At 41.2% G+C, this 13173-nt stretch overlaps 1 protein-coding gene across 2 annotated transcripts; it reads left to right on the forward strand.

Annotated features, from left to right (window-relative positions):
* Positions 1 to 3451: 3451 nt before the first annotated feature.
* Positions 3452 to 12715, forward strand: paox (polyamine oxidase). Of its 2 annotated transcripts, none has more exons than XM_017464886.2 (7): positions 3452 to 3717; positions 9422 to 9911; positions 10036 to 10235; positions 10414 to 10669; positions 10748 to 10860; positions 11269 to 11423; positions 11785 to 12715. In XM_017464886.2, the coding sequence occupies exons 1-7, from the start codon at positions 3558 to 3560 to the stop codon at positions 11929 to 11931; spliced, it is 1521 nt and encodes a 506-aa protein (XP_017320375.1). In that variant the 5' UTR covers positions 3452 to 3557; the 3' UTR covers positions 11932 to 12715. The 2 variants fall into 2 exon arrangements, with proteins under 2 accessions (XP_017320375.1, XP_053535701.1); XM_053679726.1 differs by having other exon boundaries at positions 3590 to 3727.
* Positions 12716 to 13173: the final 458 nt, after the last annotated feature.

Below are 13173 nucleotides of genomic sequence, written 5' to 3' on the forward strand. Positions count from 1 at the left end.
GCTCCCCATTCACACCTGAGACCTTGTAGCACTAACAAGTCACATGACACCGGGGAGGGAAAATGGCTAATTGGGCCCAATTTGGACATTTTCACTTAGGGGTGTACAGTGAGGGAAAAAAGTATTTGATCCCCTGCTGATATTGTACGTTTGCCCACTGACAAAGAAATGATCAGTCTATAATTTTAATGGTAGATTTATTTGAACAGTGAGAGACAGAATAACAACAAGAAAATGCAGAAAAACGCATGTCAAAAATGTTATAAATTGATTTGCATTTTAATGAGGGAAATAAGTATTTGACCCCACTGCAAAACATGACTTAGTACTTAAATAAGGCAAACCCTTGTTGGCAATCACAGAGGTCAGACGTTTCTTGTAGTTGGCCACCAGGTTTGCACACATCTCAGGAGGGATTTTGTCCCACTCCTCTTTGCAGATCTTCTCCAAGCCATTAAGGTTTCGAGGCTGACGTTTGGCAACTCGAACCTTCAGCTCCCTCCACAGATTTTCTATGGGATTAAGGTCTGGAGACTGGCTAGGCCACTCCAGGACCTTAATGTGCTTCTTCTTGAGCCACTCCTTTGTTGCCTTGGCCGTGTGTTTTGGGTCATTGTCATGCTGGAATACCCATCCACGACCCATTTTCAATGCCCTGGCTGAGGGAAGGAGGTTCTCACCCAAGATTTGACGGTACATGGCCCCGTCCATCGTCCCTTTGATGCGGTGAAGTTGTCCTGTCCCCTTAGCAGAAAAACACCATCAAAGCATAATGTTTCCACCTCCATGTTTGACAGTGGGGATGGTGTTCTTGGGGTCATAGGCAGCATTCCTCCTCCTCCAAACACGGCGAGTTGAGTTGATGCCAAAGAGCTCCATTTTGGTCTCATCTGACCACAACACTTTCACCCAGTTGTCCTCTGAATCATTCAGATGTTCATTGGCAAACTTCAGACGGGCATGTATATGTGCTTTCTTGAGCAGGGGGACCTTGCGGGCGCTGCAGGATTTCAGTCCTTCACGGCATAGTGTGTTACCAATTGTTTTCTTGGTGACTATGGTCCCAGCTGCCTTGAGATCATTGACAAGATCCTCCCGTGTAGTTCTGGGCTGATTCCTCACTGTTCTCATGATCATTGCAACTCCACGAGGTGAGATCTTGCATGGAGCCCCAGGCCGAGGGAGATTGACAGTTCTTTTGTGTTTCTTCCATTTGCGAATAATCGCACCAACTGTTGTCACCTTCTCACCAAGCTGCTTGGCAATGGTCTTGTAGCCCATTCCAGACTTGTGTAGGTCTACAATCTTGTCCCTGACATCCTTGGAGAGCTCTTTGGTCTTGGCCATGGTGGAGACTTTGGAATCTGATTGATTTAGATTTGCTTCTGTGGACAGGTGTCTTTTATACAGGTAACAAGCTGAGATTAGGAGCACTCCCTTTAAGAGTGTGCTCCTAATCTCAGCTCGTTACCTGTATAAAAGACACCTGGGAGCCAGAAATCTTTCTGATTGAGAGGGGGGTCAAATACTTATTTCCCTCATTAAAATGCAAATCAATTTATAACATTTTTGACATGCGTTTTTCTGGATTTTCTTGTTGTTATTCTGTCACTCACTGTTCAAATACAACTACCATTAAAATTATAGACTGATCATTTCTTTGTCAGTGGGCAAACGTACAAAATCAGCAGGGGATCAAATACTTTTTTTCCTCACTGTACTCACTTTTGTTGCCAGCGGTTTAGACATTAATGGATGTGTGTTGAGTTATTTTGAGGGGACAGCAAATTTACACTGTTATACAAGCTGTACACTCACTACTTTACATTGTAGAAAAGTGTCATTTCTTCAGTGTTGTCACATTAAAAGATATAATCAAATATTTACAAAAATGTTAGGGGTGTACTCACTTTTGTGAGATACTGTATGTGTGTATATATATATATATATATATATATATATATATATATATATATATATATATATATATACTGTATCCACTTTTATCCTATTTGACAAAGACATTTTGGCTAATGCGGTTGTGAGGGCGCGTAGAAAATAGGGTAGACTATACCGTTATAACAAATAGCAGAATGCACATTGCTACCATCTGCTGTTCGGTCTGAGTCCCAGAGATATGCCGCGTCTTCTACTCTGACTAAAACAGTGCGCCCCTAGCGGATAATTTACGAATAGCATTTTATTAAAAATTTCCAGTTCGGGTCTTTTATGCATTTTTTTACTTTCAAAATTCATCCTGCGGGCCGGATTGAACCCCCTAGCGGGTCGGTTTTGGCCCGCGGGCCGTACGACTGACACCCCTGCGGCTTACCCATTTCTTTAGACCCGTTTGCGTTCCCAGCAGGAAAACTGTGCTTTTTGTCACATCCTTCATCACGTAATTATGGAATTAGATCTCTCTTTCAAAAGGAGCTTGTAACAACTCCACATGTGGTGTCATATTAGAAGAACTCAGTTGACCATACGGATTGGAAAAAGTATGGACTCTGCCTTTGAAATAGGCTACATAATAACTAACAAGGTTTGACAAATTTCCAACAGGTCCAACAGTACATCCAAAATATTTCATCATCTATGAATTTTAAAGTTCTTAAGATAATTAACTTGTTTCACCTTTTTTCATTTATTTCAGTAAAGTTTTCTGGGGGGGGAGTGATGCAGCCTATATGCATATATATATATATATATATATATATATATATATATATATATATATATATATATATATATATATATATATATATATATATATATAAATGATTCTTTGCCTTCATTATCATTTCATTGTATGCAACTTTTACATTTTGCTACGTATTTGTATTTTCATACCTTGGCATTATTTAAAAATAATAATTATACTACTAATAATAAATAAAAAGAAAGCACAGTTAATCTAGCCGCACATAATTTTAAGGACGCAACTTTTACACATTTAGCGGTAACTACGGTGGCCGAGACGCAAAACAATTCGCTAATATGAAAGCAAAGTAACAAACCCGAACACAAAATAACAAATCCAAAAACAAAACAACAAATTATAAACACAATGGCAAATCTAAAAACACATTAACAAATCATTTTGTTTTCATATTTGTGATTTTATTTGCAGTTCTCGGCCACCGTAGGTAACAGCACAGAAAGCGGAAAACGAGTACTACACAATAAAGACGTTTCATACAAAACGATCATTTTAAATAATAAGTAACAAAACAAACACAACAATTGACAGTATTTCTGAGTATACAGTCAAAAGTTGTTTTTTTATAACCATTTACATTTAAATAATGGCAAAATCAATCAAGTTGATAATAATAATGTAAAGATTTATTTAAAAACAACAGCAACAACAACATTTAGCCTGTAAACTCGGATTCGTTTTCCGCTTTCGGTGCTGTTACCGATAAGTGTGTAAAAGCCGCGCCCCTAAAATGTGTGTGCGGGTATATTAACGGGGCTTCCAGGAATAGTGACTGGTTTAACCTCAGTGTCTACTTGTGGGTATTATTCAGTACTTTATACGGCTCAGAAAGAGGAAGATGGCTGTCTATTCCGGTGTTGATGCAAGAATCCTTATTGTCGGATGCGGGATTTCAGGAATCGGTGCTGCGCAGAAGTTAATCAAACAGGGTTTCCGAAATATCCGCATTATTGAAGCAACGTCAAGAAGCGGAGGAAGAGTTAAAACCGGAAGATTGGGTAAGAGAGAGTGAGTAAACGCCTGGAACCTGTTGTAATCTGTGGTTAAAACATTGTGACATTAAAACTTCTGATCCCGAGTTCAAATGGCAGCACTCCCAGTGCTTATGTAATAGCAAGGCTATTAACCTAAACTGCATCATAACAATCAGGATAAGGGACTTTACCAAATACTGTAAATGTAAATAATCGAATAGCCGAGCGTTGATGTCTTCTCTCTACCACTCTGTTGGGTCACATGTGTGTGTTACACCATTATTAATTTTTACAGGGGTCCTGTAAGTAACTGAATACATGTATAATATCAAATCAAGTGGGTTTTTATTGTCATTCCTCTATATAGCTTGTATACAATGGAACGAAATGGTGTTCCTTTAGGGCCATGATGCAACACGGAACAGTACGCAAGACTACATAACGGTGTGAGGCGAGTGCAAAATCAACAAATACACAGCGCAACACAATACATACACAGGACTTTAAATACACAGGACAATACATACACAGGACTTTAAATACACAGAGCAACACAGTACATACACAGGACATAGGCTAAGTTACTGCCCTACTGGTATTTCTGTCAAAGTTTTATAGGCTTGTGGTATACTACACTTGCAAAAGAAATAAAGTATTCGTCAGAGAAACGTGCGACCGTGTTTCACTTTTCCTTTTGCGGGTTAATCACAATACTGTATCCCACAGCACCCTCAGGCTTTTTCTCATTGCATCAGACACAACAAGGTTGTATTGAGTTATGTCACTGACACAAGTGCCAAAGTAAACGTGCATGTTTTGTTACGAAACAGAGGCCCGTGTTTTGTGCTCTAAATTTAAGCGAGTATGGCAGGTTATAGACTACCTTTGTGACTCAAACAGGAATGGTTTTGTGATAATGTTACCTATCAGTTGTTTTTTTGTTTTTTTTTTTTTTTTTTTTTTTGGGGGGGGGGGGGGGGGGGGGGTAGGAAAAGCTTATAAAATAGTATAATAAAAGTACAAAGTGAAATGTATTTATGATCTGGCAGGGTGCAATTGCAGCCTTGAAAAACTGCTTATGTGTTGTGGGAAGAAGTCAGTATAATCATTACAGTGTTATGTCAGATCTTTTATGGTACTGTTTTTTAGTTAGAACATGAACTATAGTGATAACCTTATAGATCTGTACCTCTGAACTGTATGAACTATGCACCGTCACTCCCTTAGAAAATGTTTGTCATGGTTACAAATATGTCCTTATCAGCATGTTCATTTCTGCAGGAGAAGTAGCAGCTGTGTTGTACTTTAGTCCAGAGGTTCCCAAACTTTTCCAGGGCAGGGCCCCCCAAATGGTGTTAAAATTTGACCGAGGCCCCCCTTTTGCAAGATGTCATTAAAACACATTAAAAATACAGACTTCTGAATATATCCTTTTTTAAAAAAATTAATAATTACATCTTACATCTTTACATTACATTAGGAATTAATTGTGTGTGTGTGTGTGGGGGGGGGGGGTTGTCTGAGAGTGAGAAAGAGAAAACATACATTTATTTCTTTTTCACACCAAATTGTTGAGGCCCCCCGGGCACCCACACTTTGAAAACCACTTCTTTACTCTATCAAGCACAATGACATCATGTTTGCTTTATACCACAGTGCTGTTGAATTCTTAAATCTGATTGGTTAGAAGTTTTATTAAAAGGTGATTTTCTTTAACAGCATGGCTCTGACCGTTCCAACTGGAATTCATATTACAGGTTTAGGTTAATGTGCTTGCTCTAATACATTACTATTTCTATTAACTGTGAGGCCTCATTCACATGGACTTGCATGGCAGACACTCCAAATAATCTACGCCTAATTATAAAGATATTAATAAAAATTATATTTGATACGGTGAAATTATCTGCAAATCTATTGAACTTTTACATTCACACTGTTACGAAACAGACTGGAGGCGGATGCAGGTCACAGTCTTTATTACTTAAACCAGAAACAAATAAACAAACACAGGGAGCGCGGTCTCTACTGACTCTACACACTCTGGTCCCCTAGCTACGACCGCTAGCATGCTACACATTAGCACATACTGGTATACTTCCTTCACTTGGCGAACTAAACCAACTATAATACTGCGCGATGTGCGCGGTCACACGTGGGGTTTAACTAACAAACATAATTAACTCAAAACATGTGCACCTGTGGCAAATCAGAGACAAACTAAACTCAGTGTCCAAGCGGGAAGTGAACGAAAACAAAAGAGTCACGTGCCCTCTGCTGGCCGTGGCGTAACAGAACCCCCCTCCAAAGGGTGCTCCTCCCAGAGCACCTAGAACGACCCTCCAACGGGGGTCCCAGGCCCCTGTGCGAACTGTCTTTCACTGCGACAGAAAGCGAAGCAGCCTCCGTCGGGCAGCAGAGGAGCAGAGCAGCATCCCCACCGAGGTTGAAAGTCAGAGCACCGCCCCTGGCGGCGCTGGGACACATGACACCGCCCCTGGGATGCTGCGCACCACCCTCGGCAGCTCTGGAACTCTGGGTGCCACCCTCGGCGGCACTGGAGGGCTGGGCAGCCTCCTCGGCCGGGCGGGGCAGCGGGACGGCCTCCTCGGCCAGGCTGGGCAGCGGGACGGCTTCCTTGGCCGTGCAGGGCAGCGGGACGGCCTCCTCAGCTGGACTGGGCAGTGGGACGGCCTCCTCAGCTGGACTGGGCAGCAGGACGGCCTCCTCAGCCGTGCAGGATAGCGAGACGGCCTCCTCAGCTGGACTGGGCAGCAGGACGGCCTCCTCAGCTGGATTGGGCAGCAGGACGGCCTCCTCAGTCATGCAGGGTAGCGGGACGGCCTCCTCAGTCATGCAGGGTAGCGGGACGGCCTCCTCAGTCGTGCAGGGTAGCGGGACGGCCTCCTCAGCTGGGCTGGGCAGCAGGACAGCTTCCTCGGCCGTGCTGGGCAGTGGGACGGCCTCCTCAGCTGGACTGGGCAGCAGGACGGCCTCCTCAGCTGGACTGGGCAGCAGGACGGCCTCCTCAGTCATGCAGGGTAGCGGGACGGCCTCCTCAGTCGTGCAGGGTAGCGGGACGGCCTCCTCAGCTGGGCTGGGCAGCAGGACAGCTTCCTCGGCCGTGCAGGGCAGTGGGGCGGCCTCCTCCGCTGGGCTGGACAGCAGGACAGCTTCCTCGGCCGTGCAGGGTAGCGGGACGGCCTCCTCAGCTGGGCTGGGCGGCAGGGCGGCCTCCTCGGCTGTGCAGGGCAGCGGGACAGCCTCCTCGGCTGGGCTGGACAGCAGGACAGCTTCCTCTGCCTGTCCTTCTGAGGTCGCCATGTTGACCTCAGGTGGGAGCTCTACAGCTGAGACCTCCCCGTAGGCCTCAGGCTGGAGCTCTGCTGTCCTCATTGCCCCACCCAAAAAAAATTTCTGGGCCAGCCTTCACCTTTGGACTGCGCAGCAAGGTGTACCTCCCCTGCAGTGGAAAGCCCCAGATGCTCAGGCTACTTTGCTGGCTGTGTTGCGAGGCGTCGCTCCTTTGCGGCGGGGACGGGGTATACGGCGCGAGGGACGACGCGGCGCGCAGCTCGGCTTTGCACTGAGCCATTTCCTCTTCGAGCTGTTTGCTCAACTCCAGGGATGAACGGAGAAGCGCCCAAATCCTGGCCTCTTCGGGGGTTTAACTAACAAACCTAATTAACTCAAAACATGGGCACCTGTAGCAAATCAGAGACAAACTTAACTCAGTGTCCAAGCGGGAAGTGAACGAAAACAAAAGAGTCACGTGACCAGTCAGCGGCCGTACCGCAGTGCCCTCTGCCGGCCGTGCCGTAACACACACTATCCATTGTTACCCAGATGAGGATGGGTTCCCTTCTGACTCTGGTTCCTCTCAAAGTTTCTTAGATATATCATCTTAGGGAGTTTTCCTTACCACCGTCGCCACCGGCTTGCTCAATAGGGATAAATTCACACACTTAAATCTGTATCCTGTGTTTATATGTTTCTGTAAAGTTGCTTTGAGACAATGACCGTTGTAAAAAGCGCTATACAAATACAACTGAATTGAATTGAATCTGTAAGGATGCATTAATTTATTATTCATGCAAGGAGTAATGGGTGATAGGGCTGTGTAACCCTCACTCAGTTTTCCTCCATGGGAAAGATTTCAAGACAGGATTTAAAGCTCTGACAAAAGATGTTAGTGAGGGGATGACTGTTTAAAGATCCTGTGATGTAAGTCATAACAGGACTTGTTTCATGGCCATTACACAACATTAAATGTAACTAGATACTGATTAGAAAGTACCACATGTTGTTCTTGAATTAATACAAAAATCTTACAGTTGAGGTCATAAGTTTACATACGTCGTACAGAATCTGCAGAATGTTTAATAAAAAAAAATAATAATAATCACAGGGATCATTAAAATTGCATTGTTTTTTATTTAGTCCTTTTTTTCACATAACAAATGTTTACATCTAGTTCACAAGTTACAATAATAACTGAATTGACACAAATGAACCACTTCAAAAGTTTACATACCCTTGATTCTTAATACTGTGTGGCGTTACCTGGATGATCAACGACTGTTTTTATGTTTTGTGTTTGTTTTTGTTTTTTTTTAAAAAGGTGCAAACATTCACTGACTATGTTTAAATGGAGAGCAGTAATCTAATTATTGACCTTATTCTGAATAAGACAATATTGTGATTAAGGTGTTTACATGAGTTGCTTTTAGAATATTCCTTTCATGTACCCGTTTTACATGTTATAGAACATAGAGCGATTAACGACACATATCATTACATCACTGCGCCACGCCGTCCGACGTCCCTCCAGAATTTCACATATCAACATAGAGTTCGTCTTCGTTATGGTACTGTATACAGTTTTTGTGTTACATTTTTAATTTTACGAAAGCTTCAAGTGCAGTTAATTATTTGTCATGCTGTACGTGCAAATAGATGACTGCTTGAAGCCGTGGGTTGGGTCTGAAACCGCGTACTTACCTACTAAGTAAGGTAAGTAAAATGCGGTGAAAACTCCCACACGACGTTAATAATCTGATTTAATCTGAGGTGTGTACATGTCTGTAATGCACGTTATGATATTAGCCGGAATAAGGTAATCAATAATCACTGTTTACATGGTAGTTTCTTAATCAGAGTATTGTCTTAATCGGGTTAACATTGGATTATTGCTGTCCATGTAAACGTACTGACTGATGCTCAAGAATGCAATACACTACATTAAGTGCCAGGAGATGTAAACTTTTGAACAGGATTATTGATGTAAATTGTTTTTACAATACATTCTTTTTTTAATTTAGTATTGTGCTTCAGAAACTACATAAGATATTTACATGTTTCCCAGAAGACAAAATAATAACAATTTACATACGATCATCCTGTTCAAATGTTTACACTCCTCTGGCTCTTAATGTATCGTGTTGCCTTCTTGAGACTCAATGAATGTTTGCACCTTTTGTGATAGTTTTGTACGAGTCCTTCAGTTGTACTAAGTGTGCAAAGATCCTGTGATCTGCTATGATAAAAGAGAAATTAAACACTTTAGAATGTACTGTTCTATGAGCACAATCAACTAAGCCATAGTGATTGTTTTATTCATTACAGAATTCATATTCTCAAGCCATACAACTCAGAAGCAATATCATAACCTGACCATAAACAAAATTAATTTGATATGTCACAAATCTTTACCTTTTTTCCCCTGCAGATGGTAAAATTGTAGAAATAGGTGCCAACTGGATCCATGGTCCCTCACAGAAGAACCCAGTGTTTCGCTTGGCCTGCCAGTACCAGTTACTTGATGAAGAGTGCATGTCTGAGGAGAATCAGTCTGTGGATATTGATGGTCTTCCACCTTTGTTTTCTACTTGGCTTTCCAGCTCAGGCAAGAAGCTTGAGGCTGAGGTAATGGCACCTGCAGTAGAGGTCTTCCTGACATTACTTAAGAAGTGCCAGGAGTTCTATAACAGTAGCAGAGCACCCATGTCTAGTGTGGGGGAGTTTCTTAAAACAGAGGCTCTCCGGATCAGCAATGATGAATGGAAAGAAGATGAGGCCAGAAAGCTCAGACAGGCTCTGTTCAGCACACTGCTGAAGCTTGAGTGTGGCATTAGTGGGACGCACACGATGGATGATGTGGACCTTGCATCCTTTGGCATGTATAAGTCCCTTCCAGGGCTGGACTGCACTTTCCCAGGGTGAGCTGGCGAAGGACAATTGTGTCCTTCAGCTTATCTTCAGCTTATACCGAACCTTGATAAGCAAAGCTGAGGATACAGTTACATTTTTTAATTAATGTATGGATTTGTGTCCTTCTTGCAGAGGCTATGAAGGCTTAATTACACACATGCTGAATGAACTGCCTAAGGACATCGTCTTATTTAATAAACCAGTAAAGTGTATTCACTGGAATAACATTCACAGCCGGTCGAGCGCAAAAGAAGGAACGTGTCCTGTTACAGTTGAATGCATTAACGGAGAGACTTTTGAAGGAGATCATGTCATTGTTACCGTCCCACTGGGTATGAATAGTGGGTTACACCATCCCTCGATTGTCTACTTTATACATTTTCTATAATCTCATATCTGTATATCCTCATTATTCCATGTACATTAGAGCTCATTTAGTATTATTATCTCTGATATAAGAATTCCATGTTTTTTTTGTTGTTTGTTTGGTTGTTTTTTTCATCTGTAAAGGCTATATGAAGAAGCACCATGACACTCTTCTGAATCCTCCTCTGCCACAACACAAGTTGCACTCCATTCATAGATTAGGCTTTGGGACCAATAATAAAATATTCTTAGAGTTCGAGCAGCCCTTCTGGGATGAAGTTTGTGAAGTTATCTTCCTCATATGGGAGGATGAATATGATCTTCAGAATCCTGTTTCTGATATGAAGACTGCCTGGATCAGGAAGTTGTCGTGCTTCACCGTACTGAAACCCGCCGAGAGGTAAGCAGAATTCAGTTCAGTAATTTCCCAGTACTTTATGTTGTATGTTAAGGTTTTTATTTCTCTCTGACTACACAGGTATGGCCATATTCTTTGTGGTTGGATTGCTGGGCATGAATCTGAGTATATGGAAACTCTGTGTGAAGAGGACGTGCTGTTCACGGTGACTCAGCTCCTTCAAAGATTTACAGGTAGGTATGATAATTGTAGTTAATCTCTGTTCACACTTATTATACAGTGGATATAAAAAGCTGGCACACCCATGTTAAAATTACAGGTTTTTTGGTGTAGAAAATGAAACCAACATCATGCCAGGTCAGATCATGTTCAGTCGTTTACTGTTATTGTTATATAGCAACCAACAAAAAACAAGTGAACAACAAATAGAAATATTTTAGGGGGGAAAAGCACCTTTTTGTTTGTAATATAGAACTCTTTACAGTCTTTTGGGGTAAAAATCAATAACTTCTGACCAACAATTACAATTAAACAGGGTTGTGGTATACATCATGTTCCAAAATATTAAGTTACACTTTAATCTAAATTCAGCAGTCTATTTAACCCCCAAATAATTAAAAAAATGTATTGTATTATTGCAGGAAATCCAACAATTGCACCAAAGAAGCTTGTACGGACCCGGTGGTTCCATGATCCCTACACTTTCGGATCGTACTCCTATGTGGCAAATGGTTGCTCAGGTCAAGATATCGATAACCTCGCCGAGCCTCTTCCACTGACGGGCTCAAATGCTCAGGTATATTAGATTATCACTATCTTCATCACTTCATAACACACAGTAAGGCATGGTCTTCTGATTGCTTTGAAAGTCTGTATAATGGTGAAGCCTGTAGAGTGTTGTATTTTATAACATTCTGCTTTCTTTGCAATAACAATTTTATTTGTATTGTGTCATGGGGTGAACTTAAACAGATTGAAAATCTTACATATATATATATATATGTATGTATGTATGTATGTATGTGTGTGTATGTGTGTGTGTGTGTGTGTGTGTGTGTGTGTGTGTGTGTGTGTGTGTGTGTGTGTGTGTGTATACTGTAATTACCGTTATTGTTTGTTTGTTTTAAAGAGTGATCTAGCTCAGCTTTCTTCTTCAGCCCTTACAGGTGCTGTTTGCTGGAGAGGCCACTCACAAATCGTTCTTTTCCACTGTTCATGGAGCTTTGCTTGCTGGGTGGAGAGAAGCAGACCGTCTGATATCACACTACAAGCCATCACCAATGAAGGTCACAGCAAATCTGTAAAGAGTGAACTATGTGCTTGTTTTAAATAGATGCAAATTATATACTGATGGGACAAAAAGACCACTCCATCATTTGAATATCAGTTGTAATAATGATTTATAATTAATTTATAAATGTTTATAATTGTAAGGTCTATAATTTTACGTGGCAAGATTACTTTCAACCTTCTGTTCTTTGTCAGGTTGCCGCCAAATACACCAATCCAACTGTCCAAAACTGGACATCTGGACAAATTCTGAAACTAAAAATAAAATCAGGAGTTATGATCAAATCATTTCTGAGCAGTTAATTTGATTGACCAGATTTGTCAATGTTCAGAAACTGTTGCTGTAATGGTTTTACCACGTTCTTTTGAAAAACACTAGAGAGCTGAAAATCTTTGGAAATTCTAAACAGGTAAGTAGTTTAGGTAGTTTAACGGGTAAAAGAAAAGAAAATGAACCTTAAAAAGATCCTCAGCCCATCTGGGGTGAATTGCACTTTTTTTTGTTGTTGTTGTTATAATCAGATTTACATAAAATAATAAAGCAATCAGAAGAAAAGTTTTTGGGTTTGTTCATCACCATCACCTTACCACAATCTAGGGCTGTGTCTGAAATCGCATTCTGTAACAGTATGTACTGGATTCGATATAGTTCCTGATAATTTCGTGTTTACTAGTTTGGTTTTTCTAGTTTTTCCGAGTTTCTGCTTCTCCTGGTTTCCTAGTGTTTCTTGTTCCTAGAGTCTCTTCCATAAGTCTGTTTCCCTGTGTTTTGTCTGTAATAAAGAAGTTCTGCATGTGCATCTGTCTCCCTCATGACAATCATGAGATTCAGTAAAAGGTTTATTTTTTTAGACCTTATACAAACAGAGAGCACAGCAACAAACAGATGTCTACATGCAAACCTTTATTTTAACCAAAATAACTGAAAATGTAGGTTTTACAAACTAGGTCTTCTAATAGTTGGTGGTAATGGTTAATGGTAACTATCTATGCAATGGGCCTAAAATCTTAATGTTTCCTTACACCTTGCTGCATGTTTCATCAGCTAATGTAGGATGTTCAAATATTAATGGCCTAACATTGCTCATTTCATTAATGTATGAGCATGAATGTTGCTTGTCCTCTGTTACTTCAGTTGTCATGGGAGTGTTTCACGATGTACTACACAACCAAAACCACTTTTCGCAACACTTCCAGTTTTTTTGGATTTGTTAATAGGTTTGGAAACAGTGTTGTATTTTATATATATATATATA

Source organism: Ictalurus punctatus, chromosome 3 (assembly GCF_001660625.3).
Source record: "Ictalurus punctatus breed USDA103 chromosome 3, Coco_2.0, whole genome shotgun sequence".
NCBI lineage: Eukaryota > Metazoa > Chordata > Actinopteri > Siluriformes > Ictaluridae > Ictalurus > Ictalurus punctatus.